This window comes from Pteropus medius, unplaced genomic scaffold (assembly GCF_902729225.1).
Source record: "Pteropus medius unplaced genomic scaffold, Ma_sr-lr_union100, whole genome shotgun sequence".
Taxonomy (NCBI): Eukaryota; Metazoa; Chordata; class Mammalia; order Chiroptera; family Pteropodidae; genus Pteropus; species Pteropus medius.
The window spans coordinates 26,794,671-26,810,303 of NW_024349519.1; the positions used below are offsets into that span (position 1 = coordinate 26,794,671).

The 15,633-nt window shown below is 33.5% G+C and overlaps 2 protein-coding genes across 19 annotated transcripts in view; one reads left to right on the top strand and one right to left on the bottom strand.

Annotated features, from left to right (window-relative positions):
• Positions 1-14,866, top strand: part of PRIMPOL (primase and DNA directed polymerase) — a 37,258-nt gene extending 22,392 nt beyond the window's left edge. For all 14 annotated transcript variants that reach the window (XM_039882642.1, XM_039882643.1, XM_039882645.1 and 11 more), the window contains 7 exons: positions 3,724-3,883; positions 5,607-5,698; positions 7,403-7,492; positions 7,570-7,678; positions 11,745-11,827; positions 11,909-11,955; positions 14,513-14,866. In XM_039882642.1, the coding sequence (XP_039738576.1) occupies positions 3,724-3,883; positions 5,607-5,698; positions 7,403-7,492; positions 7,570-7,678; positions 11,745-11,827; positions 11,909-11,955; positions 14,513-14,758 (827 nt within the window). In that variant the 3' untranslated portion in view covers positions 14,759-14,866. The remainder of the gene's footprint in view (positions 1-3,723; positions 3,884-5,606; positions 5,699-7,402; positions 7,493-7,569; positions 7,679-11,744; positions 11,828-11,908; positions 11,956-14,512) is intronic.
• Positions 9,972-15,633, bottom strand: part of CENPU (centromere protein U) — a 42,057-nt gene continuing 36,395 nt past the window's right edge. For all 5 annotated transcript variants that reach the window (XM_039882655.1, XM_039882656.1, XM_039882653.1 and 2 more), the window contains one exon: positions 9,972-15,333. In XM_039882655.1, coding sequence (XP_039738589.1) covers positions 15,220-15,333 — 114 coding nt within the window. In that variant the 3' untranslated portion in view covers positions 9,972-15,219. The remainder of the gene's footprint in view (positions 15,334-15,633) is intronic.

Here is a 15,633-nt window from a genome sequence, read left to right on the forward strand (position 1 = left end):
CTGCCGTTTTTCAGAAACGATCTGATAACTAAGTGACTGACAGGCAGCGGGTGAAAGGGGTGATTCACATCCCTGGCAGGATGAAGCAGGATGTGTGAGGTTTTATTACACTGCTCAGGACAGCATGCAATTTTATATTTATGAATTGTTTATTTCAAGAATTTTCCATGTAATATTTTTGGATTGCAGTTGACCATGAGTAACTGAAACCATGGAAAGCGAAGCCTCAGATAAGGAGGGGGGGGGAGAGAGAGAGTGAGTCAGAGAGTCAGAGAGTCTGTGTGTGTGTGTGTCTGTGTGTCTATATATACACCACGTTTTCTTCATTTGTTAATGGACGCTTAGGTTGTTTCCATAGCTTGGCTATTTGTAAACGCTGCAATGAAAATGAGTATGCATAAATCATCATGAATTAGTTGTTTTCATTTTCTTCAGCTAATTACCCAGAAGTGGAGTTGCTGGATCATAGTTCTATTTTTAATTTTTTAAGGAACTTTCATACTGTTTTCCATAGTGGCTACACCAACTTACAGTTCCACTAGCCATGCATAGGGGTTCCCTTTTCTCCACATTTTCACCAACACTTATTATTTCTTAACCCTTTGATAATAGCCATTTTAAGAGGTGTGAGGTGATACCTCATTGTGGTTTTCATTTGCATTTCCCTGGGATTAGGGAGGTTGACTGTCTTCATGTACCTGTTGGCTATCTGTATGTCTACTTTTGAAAAGTGTCTATTCAGATCCTCTACCCATTTTTTAATTGGTGTTTTTTTTTGTTTTGTTTTGTTTTTTAGTGAGTTGTATGAGTTCTTTATTTTTGGATATTAACCCCTTTTCAGATACATGATTCACAAATAGTTTTCTCATTCAGTGGAATGCCTTTTCATTTTGTTGATGGTTCTCATGGTTGTGCAGAAGCTTTTTAGTTTGATGTAGTCCCACTTGTTTTTGCTTGTGTTGCCTTTTGGTGTCAGATCCAAAAAACCATCGCCAAGACTGATGTCTAGGAGCTCACCTCCTATTTTTTCATCTAGGAGTTTTATGGCTTCCGATCTTACATTCACGTCTTTAATCATTTCGAGTTAATTTTTGTGTATGGTGTAAGATAGTGGTCCAGTTTCATTCCTTTGCATGCAGCTGTTCAGTTTTCCCAACACCATTTATGAAGAGATTGTTCTTTCCCCATTGTATATTCTGTTTCCTTTGTTGTACATTACTTGACCATATATGTGTGGATTCATTTCTGGGCTCTTTATTCTGTTCCATTGATTTGTGTGTCTGTTTTTATTGTTAGTACTATACTGTTTTGATTACTAGTACCATACTGTTTTGATTACTATAGCTTTATAATAGAGTTTGAAAATCAGGGAGAGTGATGACTGCTGATTTGTTCTTCTCTCTCAAGATTGTTTTGTCTATTCGGGTTTTTTTTGTGGTTCCATAAATTTTAGGATTGTTCTATTTCTTTAAAAAATTTAATTGGAAGTTTTATAGGGATTGCATTGAATCTGTAGATTGTTTTGGGTAGTATAGATATTTTAACAATATTAATTCCTTCAAACCATGAGCATGGAAAATGTTTCCATTTTTTTTATATCTTCAGTTTTGTTCATCAATGTCTTGTAGTTTTCAGTGTATAGGTCTTTCTCCTCTTGGGTAAATTTATTCCTAGGTATTTTATTCTATTTGTTACATTTATAAATGGGATTGTTTTCTTAATTTCTCTTTCTGATAGTTTGTTATTAATGTATAGAAATGCAACAGATTTCTGTATTTTGAATCCTGCCATTTCACTGAATTTAGAGTTCTAACATTTTTTTAGATGGAGTGTTTGGAGTTTTCTGTATATAATATTATGCCATCTGCAAATAGTGATAGTTTCACTTCTTCCTTTCCAGTTTGGATGCCTTTCCTTTCTTGCCTACTTAGTCTGGCTAGGACTTCCAATACTATGTTGAATGACCATTACTTTGAATTTTTCATCAGGTCAGTTACTTAATTCCGCTTCATGAAGGTTTTTTCTTCTGAAGTTTTATCTTGTTATTTTGTTTATAACATATTTCATTGTCTCATTTATCTCAACTCCCTGTGTTGGTTTCTATACGTTAGATAAAACAGCCATCTCTCCCAATCTTGAAGTGCTGCTGGCTTTGTATAGGAGATGAACCTTATTATTCAACTCTGCCCTAGCTATTGTTTATCGCTCAAACCTTTGTGATTGCCCAAGCAGGCTGTTTAAATCTTTAATAGCGCTCAATAGTTGAGTGTGTGCCAAGAATAGCCAGCATCTCAGCACCTAGATTCATGCTTATTGGAAGCCAGACCCTCAAGCTGCAGCTTTAAAGAATGCAAATATACATAGTCTTGTGGGACTGGAAGTATAAGCACCAGTCCCCCGCCCCCGCCCCCCGCCCCGAGCCAGGCAATCTAGAGTTTTTTATTGAGCAGCAGTCGCAAAAATTGGGGCGCTAGACGAGTGTATAAGCTCGCTCCTGTCTGGGACATAACAGTAGTGAAGTAGAGGGTGAGTGCAGAGATGGCATCTCCTGACGACATTCCCTGAGAGCGCTCTGTAGCCTCTAGATGTGTGCCCAACCTGAAGCCCGCCACTAAGGGCGAAGCTCTAAGACAAGCAATTAAGCATCTTTCACTGAGAGGCTGGGGCTCTGTTTCAGTCTTCTGTCTGTGCAGTGTCCTGTGGGTGGTAGCATGCCAACAACTGTCTCTCCAATTGTTGCAGTCTTGTGGGACCCAGCAATCAAGGAGTATCCCCTGAGTGGCAAACTGGGGCACCAGACGTGTGTAGAAGCTCCCCTCTTGGAGAGATTGGTGCTCTGGAACACCCACAGAGAACACACACAGAGTCACACAGATGGCACTTGCTGAAGAAAGAAAAAAAGGAAAGGATAAAGATGGTGCCTAACAGCTTTAGCAAGGCAAAGCATGAGAGCATGGAAGATGGTGCCTGTTGGAAAGCAAAAAAAAAAAGGGAGGGACACTTGTTGGCTTTAGCAAGGCAGAGGGATAAGCAGGAAGATGCCTAGCCTCTGTCCCTAAAGTGTTTCTCAGCAGACCCCTACCCTACAGACCAACACTTTAAAATTAGCAAACTGGTTTCATTCACATAAGTGTGGGGACTTTTCAAAGAGCTGCTTCTGTGCTGGGGCCTGGGGTGGGTGAGTCTGCATGTAAGCCTTTTAAGAGTCATTCTTCAGTTTGTCATAGCCCCATGGGTTTCATAGGTGCAAGCCCAGTTGGTCTTCAAAGCTATGTGTTTGGGGGACTTGTCTCTCAGGTGCTGGTCTTAAAAGTTGGGGTTCCTGATGTGGGGTTTGAACCCTTATTCCTCAGGGAGAAGATCTAAGTTCCAGTTCCCTCCCAATCTTGAGTCACCATGCTGGGGGTTGGGGTTTATGGTGACATTATGCCTGTGCATTTCCTACCTGATTTGATGTGGTTTCCTTTCACTTTCCCCGTGTGAAGGGGATGGGACGCTTTGCCAGTTTGTAGGATTTTTTCAGAGAAACTGTTCCATACATAGCTGTAGGTTCAGTGTATCTATGGGAAGAGGTGAGTTCAGGATCTTTCTATGTTGCCATGTTGAATCAGAACCAATTGTTTCTTCTAATAATGGTATACAAAATTAATTAAATACTTGCTGACTCAAAAAAAAAATCACTGAAAACATGCATTCACATCGTTTTATTAATTTTTGATATAGGAGTTTATACAAGAAATAGAAACTTTCGCCTGTATAAATCATCAAAAATAGGAAAGCCCGTGGCTTTGGAGGTTGCCGAAGATAACAAATTTTCTCTTACACAGTCAGATATTTCTGAAGAAAATCAGTATTTCCTCTCTTCTTTGATCAGCAATGTCAGGTATATAGTATCATTTAAATCATTGTGTATTCATGAATATTTATTAAGCAGTGAATGGCTTGTATAGTACTAAAATGTGAACTGTGTAAATTCATTCTACTTTAAGAAACAAAGTTCTTAAAATTCTTTTGTCTATTAACTGAAACATGATAGTAAAATTTATTTTTTAACCACTTAGTATGCACTTTATATCCTTTTGCAGTTATATTTTATATATTTTCCAGTTTTTCTAAAATTATTAATATTTTTATAAAGGAGAAAATAGAAATTAGTTTTATTGCATTTGGAAATATAGTTACTGTTAACATGTCAATTTTAATATATACACATGTATAATTTACATAACTCCAAAAGATATTTTTTGAGATTATACAGTATATCACCTGTTTTATCCATTCAATATTATATCATGAATATTTGCTAAGTTGGTAATTTGCCAACAGGTAATTGTAAATAAAAGTTTTAACATCTATATACTTTTCCATTATATTGATATACTCTAATTTGTTGTCAGTTCTGTTGTTGACCATTTGGTTTACATATTTTGGTCATTTTTTAAAAATGAAAGACTTCTTTCAACAGAAATATTTGCCTTTATTCCTTTTGATTCTGGGCTAGCAAGTTTTATTAATCCAAAACATTAGAATCAGACTGTATTGCTCAATTAACTTGCTCTTCCTGTGCCTTCCCTAGAAATAATCTTAAAGAGGAATTCCACTGAAATGAATTGTAATAAAAATATTTAAAATACATTGCTGTGGGCAAAAGTGTGTCTAGATGTTACTTGACAGCAGTTACCCAGGAAGGTGGGAAGATGGGTGGTTTTTCTTCATATATTTCTAGGCTGTTTGAGTTCTTTCATAACATATCTCAGAATATCAAAGTCTTAGTTTCCTTATCTTTAAAATGGAAATAATATTAACATCTATCTTAGGGAGTTGTTATGAGGATTAAATAAGTTAAACTGTCCGTGTAAAATATTTACAGCAGCACCTGGCACATAGTAACTGCTCAGTAAATATTAGTTGTTAGTAGTAATAGTTTCTGATATTCTAGAAGTAGCATGGTAGTGGTTGTAAAAATTAGATGATTGTTGCTGTCCACTGTTGTTGGCACCAGATTGAGATCACATTTTATCATATATTGAAAAGCAACACAGTTGCCTGTAATACAGCTCCAAGTACAGGTAATCTGATTACTACATCCCATTCCATAGTTTCAATATTAATTTCACAGAAGCGAAGAGTTCTACTGAATTGAGTTACTGTAATTGACTTTTGTGTACCCAAGTAAATACCAGGTATTTTTCTTCCTGAAACGCAGAATTCTTCATGGTTATGAATGCATCTTTTATTTCAGTTAATTTTAATCTATTTTTCCTTTTGCTCTCATCACACTTCCCTTCTCTTCCTATTAGACACACTTTAAAATCATTGTAACAAAAATTTCAAAGGCTCTGTTTAGGGAATAGAATTATATTTCATTATAGCTACAGAAATCCTAGAGTCCTCTGATTCACTCTATAGTTGAGGGAAGTATTTTGAATGATCACCAAACTACTCTTTTTATGTAGGCTTTTGTAGGCAAATGTATCATAAATGTCCTAGTACAATTAGCTGTTGAACAAAAATTTTAATATGTAACTATTTGAAATTATTTCCTTTCTGTAGCCATGTCTAATTGTAATGTAATGTTACTCTGTTCTTCGAACTTTCTTCTTCAGATTCTCAGATACTTTACGAATTCTTACATGTGACACATCCCAGGAGAATAAGCAAAAACAAGTTGAGTACTTCAGTAGTACCAGCACTTCAGGTAATTTTAAAGAAATAATTTCCTATGAAAATTAAGGAAACTAAATCTACTTTTGCCTCTAAAGTCTTAAATAATTATATCTACTGATCTTTTAAAATGACTGGGTTTCCATCTAAAATGGAAAATGCGTAAAAATTTTTTTTTAAATTTATTGACTAATTTTCATTGTTTTTGAAAAAAATATGAAAATAATGTAGATTATTTGTATGAAATGAACATATATTAAGATTAATAAAACCTGAAAGTTCTTTACCCTCTGTCCACAATCAAAGGTAGGTAACCATAGTTTCCTGTTTAATGAGAGTTTTCCCTATATTTCCAATAATATGGAGAGCTGCTTCATTCTTTTAATGGCTGCATAATTTTTCATGAAATCCATATGTGCTCCATTTTTATACTGAAGAACATAGAGGTTTTTCCCTAAGATTTCATACATAAACTCTTCAGTAAACATTTTCATATACATATTTTGGGCTATCGTTATAACAGTGAAAAACTGAAAACTACAACAAAATGAATTTGGTTACCTACTATAAAATACTCTAGTTATTTAACTTAAATTTATAAAGCCTATATAATATGGAAGATGTCCATTTATGATGAGAAAAACTAAAATTATGAAGTGACACAAGTTTATTAAAAAATATGGATAACATTTTCTTATATGTTTATTCTGATTAATAATTTCTAGACATTGATTTGGAGTTTATTTCTCTCATTTCTGCTATAATATATTTTCCAAATTTTTTCCAATTATGTATATTTTGTAAGTGAAATATAGGCTTTAAGAAGATTATTCTATCTTCAAAGATAGAATGAGATTTTAAATTATTCTGAATCATTCCAGTAGATTCTTAGGTACAAAATAGAACTGAATTGTCAATGCCTTGCAACCAAAGACCACCAGAGCAAGCAGAGTCTATTACTGGCTGCAGCAATGGAGAACGCATACCATCGGGAACCATGGGGCATCTCAGTCTTGTGTGTTAGAAAGGACTTACTATAGGACTCAGGCTTGAGTTAGGTGCTTTTGAGAAGAGTCCAAGGAAGTATGGCATTGTTTTGAATTAGGCGCCATCAGAGTCAGTTCTGTGATTGAATATCTTGATAAATCTTACCTAGAAGGCAGGCAGACTACAGGGACACTAAAGCTATAATTGGTAAAGCAGCAGCAGTTACTCGTATTAGACAAAATAAGGGTACGTGTGTCATTTTTGTGGTTTGGAAAATGTTCGTTCATTTTGTGTCAGACATGACTATAGAGTGGTCTTGTTTTTGTCTTGAATCATGGCTACAAAGTGACCTTTATGATGTTGAAGTTCTGTGAAATAGTTTATGATTAACAAGAGAACCCAAGGGCTGAGCTATGAGTGCCTGGCCAGCAATACCAAGGCCTCGCTCGTAGTACTAGGCCAGCTTCCAGATGTAAGGGGCTGCATTTCTCTGTCAGAATGAAGAAAGCAATTGCAATAATTATAAATGATTTTTATGCTAGCTAACATTTAACTTAATTGAAAGGTTTGGATTTTATCTGCTTCTTTGTAGGGTAACAAGAATCCATGACTAAAAAAGGGAAATTGCAGGAAAAGGGGTGAAAAAAACCAGGGGGATGGAGGTGCAAAATCCATAATTGTACTAAACAACTTAAAATTCAACTCAACTTTAGCCATTATAATTTACAATTAATTTTTCTCTTTGTTGCAGTTGAAAACATTGAAGGTTTTCAGGGTTCACCATACCCTGAAGTTGATGAATTCGTTCTTTCCTTGGTGAATAAAAATGGCATTAAAGGAGGTAAAGATAATTTTATTCTTTATTAACTGTTATTTGATAGAGTAAGAGTACCTTTAGAAACATTATTTGCATTTTAGGAATTCGGCATTGGAACTACTTTTTTCCGGAAGAATTATTGGTTTATGACATTTGTAAATATCGCTGGTGTGGAAACATTGGAAGAGCCCACAAGAGTAATAATATCATGTAAGTAATATTGTTTGTTAATGAGTTCTATGTATTTAATCAATATTTTAAATGTTTACAGTTTTTAAAGTTGAGAATATAAAAATGATTTTTATATTCAATTTATATTTGTATTGTTATATTTAATGTGAATCTTATTACCTTTTTTCAGCCCATATATATTTATTTCTACTTTATTTGGTAAAAATAATCCCTTAGAGAGTATAATCTTGAGAAGACTAAGGTAGAATGCAGTGGGGCTAAAAGACAGTAGATAAATGAATAATGGAAGTGTGTCTCTCCTTCGTTTATTGCCATTGGCCCTTGACACCTTATGGAGTCTAAATCAAAATGAGCCAATTTGGGCAAGAAGGAAACTACTCAGTGTTAAGAGGTGGAGATAAGGTTATAACACATTCAAGACAAAATATGGTATGGAAGAGAACCAATATTTATTGGATGCTTACTATGTGTGTCAGGCCCTGTTTTAGTTTTCTTTAAAATGCTCCTGGCAAAAGGAGAAGTAAAGGATGAAGTAAAACCAGAAATAGAATTTTAAATAATATAAGGATGTGGTTAGAATAGGGATAAAATAGAAACCCAATAGTTAGCAGTTATGAGAAATTTGCTGTTTTGTATTTAACCTCAAAGCTGAGATGATTTATATTAAGCATGTAGAGCACATGTGCCAGACATAAGAAAATGATCATGAAGCTTTTGCTAGAAAGCTAGAAAACATGTTGAGTAGCATGATTTAGTGCTGAACTGATATGTATGTAGATTAGTTTAAAAAAATTTCAGAAAGTATATGTTCAATATACAACACTGTAACATAGAAAAACACAAAGGAAAAAATCTGTAGTTCAGAACCAGTGGTAACTGTGGTTATGATTTTGGTGTATCTCTCTAGTCTTTTTTTTCTATGCATCTAAGTTTATCAGAAAGTCATTATCATATGACTACCTTTAAACTTTTGAAATTGTCAGGTTGCTGTATATGTTTTTTCAGAAGAATTGATAGGTTGTGTTATATAGACAATATCTTAACTATACAATATATCATCCATATAAAAGTGTGCCTATCATGTACATTTTAAAGACAAACACTAAAATGACCACTTGTTGTATCTGCCACCCATTAGAATAGAACTTGACCAAACCTCAGAAGTACCTTCTGGACCCACCCCCCAATTTTTTCCTCTTCTCTGGACATTAGAGATAATAGTTACTATCTTGGATTTTGTGCTAATCTTTCCCTTGCTTTTTAAAATTATTTTTTCTGTATATATTTATATCCCCAGACAACATATTATTTCATTTTTAATCTTATGTAAATTGGTCATTATTGTATTTGGGAGATTCATCCATATTGTAGCATGTTGCTTATTTCATTATTCTACAGTATGCCATTATAAAAAATATGCCAGTTTATTTGTCCTAATATGGACATTTGGGTTATTATGAACAATGAGGCCGTGTTGTACTTATTGCCTAGTGCACATACGTAAGAGTTTCTCAAAATATATATCTAAAAGTAGAGTTGCTGTGTCATAGACTATGCACATATTTAATTCTATTAGATAATTATTTTTGCAAATGATCATTCTAATTTATACTCCCACCAGCAGTGTATTCAGATTTTCTATGGCTCCATATACTCACCAACGCTTTAGTATTATTAGATTTAAAAAATTTAGTTTGCTAATCTGGTGGGTATAAAATGATTTTGTAGTTTCATATGAATTTCCCTGATTTCTAATGAATTTGAGGATTGGATTGTCAGACCACATTCGTGAATCCAAGACTCTTACCCACTATCAGGCTTTGCTAAAAGGAACAAGAATCAAAAGCACAGGTGAAGCAAACCAAGGCTGGGGACATCTGGCATGACTCCCCACATCCTTCCTGCACTAGATACTCTCGCTCAGGTTGAAAGCTGAGGTGGAAGTAAGAAGTCACCGCAAATGGCAGGGAGAATTGAGGTTTTGAAACATCTGCATTTTATCATATAGTTACACAGCATGTGTAACCGTGCCTCCTAAATCCATAGACTCCAGTTTTATTTGCCATATGCAGAAATCAGGAACATCTTGCAAAGAGCATTCTATAGATAAGGACTCTCTGTCCAGCAAATACCATTGGTTCTCAAACTTTTCAGTTCTTGATGCCCTTAGACACTTAGAAATTTTTTCATGTTGCTCTGAGGCCAAAAGAAATACCTAACAGTTCTGTTTATAAATTTCAAACAGCTTAAAGTTTGTTTAAGCTGTTTTAGTAGCTCTTTAAAAAAACAATATTGGTCATTTGAAAGAAAATATTTTTCATTCTTTTTTTATTGAAGTACAGTGACATATAGCATTAGCTTCAGGTGTATAACATAATGATTGATATTTACATACAGAAAAATCACAGTAAGTCTAGTTAACATCTGTCACCTAGTTACAAAAATTTTTTTCTTAAATCTTTTAAGATTTACTCTTAGTAACTTTCAGGTATGCAATACGATTTTAATTACAGTCACCATGCTGAACATTACATCCTCATGACTTATTTATAACTGGAAGTTTGTACCTTTTGACCCTTCTTAAATACAATCACTTTTAATTGGATATGTGTCTTTCTGAGCACTGCGTAACCTCTTAAACATTGGAATCAGATTGGACACTTGCCACCCCCACCATTATGTCTCATTCCACATTGTTTACAGTATTTTTTATCACAGCCACCACCAAAAATCCCAACTCTGTAAAGATAGGACATCACTGAAAGGAATGAAGGTTGACGTAATATTGAAGCCGTGAATTGCAGGGTAGTTTGGATGGAGCTTGACAGATGTTAGGTATCACTATATTTCCTTAGAAAGATGTAAGTGCCCTACACTGCTATGGGGCATTCTGGTGTACGGTTTGGAAACTGCAGCATATTAGTCTGTTTATTAGGAAGTCTATTATTGGAACGTTTATGAGGCAATGAGACTGGGTCACCTGCATTTTTCTCTCTTGGGTACATGTCTGACTACCACGTGGAATATCAGCCATTTTATGTTTCTTTGTCTATGATATATGGGAAGATTCTAAACTACTTAAATTTTATTTTTAGTGGTTATAGAATTATTTAGGTTTTCTGTAACTTTTTAAGTTTGCTTAGTTTGTCTAGTACTTTGTCTATTTTAGCAAAATTTTCAATGTTACTGGCCAAAGTGCATAATACCCTTATATTTTTAGTATATTTTGCATTTGTAGTTACATCTGCACTTAATATCTAATAATGTGTCTATTTATTTGATCAATCTTACAAGAATCTTATTAGTTTTCACATTTTGGCCTTTTTGATTTAAAAAATTTTTTGCTCTTTATTACTTCCTGCCTTTTACGTTATTAGGGTTTATTCTTTTGTTCATTTTCCTAGTTACTCATTTGCCTTTAGTCATTTTTTTTTTTTTGTAAATAAGCTTTTCAGATTTGAAATTTCCCTCTAAAGATGACTAGCCCCATTTCACATATTTGAATATATATTTTCAGTTCCTTTCAGCTCTAACCATTTTCTAATTTCCATCATGATTTTCTTCCTTGAGTCATTGGTTATTTAGAAATGTTTTTAATTTCCAAGTTAAGGGTTTCTGTTAAGCTGTCTTTTTGTTATTTCTAAATAATTTGCTTGCAATCAGAGAATATGTTGTGTGAATGAATACTTTTAAATTTGATGAGATTCACATTGTACCTAGCATAGTCAATTTTTATGTTATATGCTTATAAAGAACTTTAAAGCGGTATTCTTATATGCCTATATTCATATATCAGATTTGTTAATTGCTTTTTAAGTCATTCAAATTTTCTATATCCTTACTGAATTTTTTGTGGTTATTGTATCACTTATCAAAAGAGAGTTTTTTAAAATCTTGACTTAAAGTCCATTTTGTATATTTTTGGCAACCAGTTTTCTTTTGGTTGGTGTATATGTATCTATTTCTATCCTTTTAAAGTTTTCTCTATCTTTTAGTCTTACACATATCTCTTTTAAACAGCATGTAGCAAAATTCTGTTTTCTGTCCAGTCTTGGTATTAACAATTTTTTTTTTTTTAACAAAGGATTTTGGTTGATCTAAAAAATGAAGTTTGGTATCAAAAATGTCATGACCCTGTATGTAAAGCAGAAAACTTCAAATCTAACCGTGAGTTATTAATTTTTACATTTACCAAACTGTAAAAATTAGATATCTGTATGAAACAGTTTTACTATCTTTCTGATTCAGGTTTTCCATTACCTGCTGAAGTATGTCTCCTGTCTCTTCTCAAAGAGGTAAGTGCAGTTTTTAGTTTCTTTCTCCTTAGTAATTAGTTCTTGGTACAGCTGTATAAATGACTGAGTCGTATCCAAATGAGTCCAGACAGCTTTTAAACAGTTTGGTACCTTGCTTTCACTTAGGACAATCACTACACTGTATTCCTATCTCAGCACGTATCTGATAATGTACACCCCATTCTTTTTCACTGCTTCATAAGAAATTCTATAGATATCTAACTAATCTTAGACACAAGAAGTTTTTCCTGTATTCATCTTTGTGTTTCTTTAAACTATATAAGAAGAATTTCTAGATACAGAATTGTCAAAGGGTATATGCATTTTTATTTTTGGTAGATATTACCAGATTGCCAAACCAACATTTTCCATTAAAGACTTTTACTTACTCAAGTAATTCACATTCACTGTAGGAAAAAAATTAGGAAATACATAAAAATCAAAAGGGGAAAAAGCCATCCGTATTCATAATTTGACCACTCACAGGTAACTGATGTCAATGTTTGGTATGTATCTCCAAGAATTTTTATCTCATATTTTTTGAAGTCATATATACTATTTTGTAGGTTTTTTCCCTACTTACACTATCACAAATATTTTCAATAATACAGATTACCAAATTGCTCTCCATAAAAATGATTAGAAATTAAACTTCACAGTTTGAGAGCACCTATTTATCCTACATTTTTGCCAACATTGCTTATTTTTACTTTTTATTCTTGACCAAACTGGTAGGCAAAAAGTATTCAGTTTTAATTTACACTTAATTTATTAAAGAAGTTGAATTTTTTTCAGTATTATGATTTGTATTTCTATTATAGATTGTCTTTAACTGTCCTCTGTCCACTCTTCTATGTAGTTTTACTAATATTTTTACAAAAAGTTTTAAGTTCTCTTGTCATTATCTTCTGGACTCTTTAGTGGTTTTTTTCCCCCTACATCCATCAGCCTTGTCCTTTAAAGTGTTATGGTTGAAACAAAGGTTACCTGCTATAAGCTGAATAAGTGTTTGGGTTTACATTCTAGATAATGGACTGGTATCTATTCAATGTTTTTTTTTTTAAAGTCTCCTTAAAACTAATACATTCAAGATTGAAATGGTAAAAATCTCATTCTTGGTCTGTAGAAACTGGACATGAAATAGCTGATCGCCAGATTCTCTGGTAAACTAAGTTAAAAGTGTTTTTGAAATAACCAGGAACAGATTAAAAAGAAAATAAACTTCGCCTCTAAAAAGAGGAGGATAGCATCCTTGTTTGGAGTATTCTGATGTATGTTTGTGGTTTCAGCGGGTTATTTTTTCCAGTAATACCTTAAAAATGTATACTACTTTTGGTATACAGTTTACCACTGCTTGGATATAACTTAAAAAAAAAAAAGTATAATGAACACCTGTGTACCTATCATTTAGTTTTAATGTTAACATTGTTATTTCTGCTTCATCTTTTTTTAGTATTTTAAATAAATTACCAATCACTGTTACTTGCCTGTTTTTCTATTGCAGTGGGTCATCTTAGCTTTGAAACATTTTTATTTTAAAAAGCTTTTTATGGAAGTGTTCTACAAGGACAAGGAACTTTCCTGTATGACCTTCAACTAGATTTGCCATTTGGCCACATTTGTTTTCTCTTTCTACTGTATACATATGCATTATTTTTTGTGAATCGTTGTCATTTTGGGCTGCTATAATAGCATATACTGGGTGGCTTAAAAACAACAAATTTCTTACAGTTCTGGAGGCTGGGAAATTGAAGATCAAGGTGCTGGCAGCTTTGATTTCTGTTGAGAGCCAGTTCCCTAGATCATGGGCATCTTCCTCACATGGCAGTAGGGATGAGAGCGCTCTCTGTGGTCTTTTATAAGGGTACTTCCTATTCGTGAGGGCTTTACCTTTGAGATCTATTCAATTCCAAAAGGCCTTACTTCCAAAAAACCATCGCAGTGAGGGGACACAGTCCATAACAAATCTCTTGAGAGATTACAAATATCAAAATCCATCATCTCTTTTTTAAGCATGTAGCTGGAGAATAAGGACATTTTTATATCACTGTGGTAAAATTATTAAATTCAGGAAATTTAATGTTGATACAATACTATTATCTAATATATAATCCAGTCATATTGACAATTGTCTTAAAACTTATAACAATTTTTTTCAACCCATGTTAATGTTTTAGATATTTTATAAATAGGGAACTAAGTCTGTTAAAAAACAGCAGATAAAGTTTTCAATTTGCCATCAGCTGGACTATTGACATTTGAAAAAATTCCTTCTACCCTTACTCTAGTACATCTGTGTTTATTTAACAGGATGTACTGCAGGCATCTCCAGATTTGGGATTTCAAGAGTGTCCGAGCTACAATGGCAGCAATATTTGAATTAGTAAATTCATTCCCATGGTGACTGTCTCAGACAATATGATGCAGCATATTCATTTTAATATCTGTTGAACTGATCTTAATACCTTAATTCGACATAGACTGATATAGTATTATCACATTCTAACTGAATAACCTGTATTTTCTTCCTATCTCACCCTCCTTTTTGGAACTAAAGGAAGAAGAGTTTACAACAGATGAAACGATAAATAATGAAACCAAGAATCCACATAAGCCATCATCTAGTATGTTGTCAAAAGGTATATTGTCTGATCCTGACTGGGATAATGGCATTGATGATGCTTATTTTTTGGAAGCGATTGAAGATGCTGAATTAGCAGATGCTGCAGAGAATAATCTGCTCAGTTATAATGGAGTGGATGAAATTCCTGATGAACTAATTATAAAAGTATTACAAGAATAGCTAATTAACTGTGGACATTTATATAACCAAGCTGTAATTTGCCTGAAGATACATTTAATAACACATTTTAGTAACTTATATTAATTAAATTATCTCTTTGCTTCCCAATTCTTGTTTTTCACTGAAACCAGCTTTACTGAAAATTAGCTTCAGTAGAAATATCCTTATTGATTAACCAAAGTTTGTCTTCACATCAGCTTAATTTTTCATGTTTGTAGGTTAAAAGTGTCTGGTTGATTGGGATTAGGTGTTAACATTTTAAAACTTATGAAGACAGTAACCAGAAGGTTAATTATGGCCTCTAAAACTACTAAACAAACTGGTGACAAGGTCATACAACCAGCCTGAACAATTAGACGTTTACTTTTTCAAATGAGAATGTTGCTTTAACAATAAAAAGTACAGTTTCAGAAGGCAACAGGCAGTAGTAGCATGAGAGTAATCTTTTTAGGAGACTGGTGTCATTTCTGGTCAAGGAGCTTTTCTAATTGATGGTTGACATTTTGCAGATGTTTTTCAGCTCCCAAAAGGGTTCTTACCCTGAATAAGAGAGCTGGAAGGCTGGATGAATCATACTGTTGAAGGAAAATAATTTAGATTAACAAATACCAAAAACTTTCATAACCCTATTTTACATAGTTCAATATTATGACCAAATGCCAATTTCAAAAGAGCTTTCTATTAACTATTCCTTTCCTTTAAGATTAAGAAAATTTATTTTAATCCATTTCCTTAGAACAGAATCGATAAATAGGATTGTAAGGGAACTGCTGTGCAAGCTTGAGCTGATCTCATCCAGACCAGTTGGTTCAAAGAACTGTGAAATCCGAATTGTTTAAAACTGGGAATCTTTCCTGGTACAGATCAAGACTGAG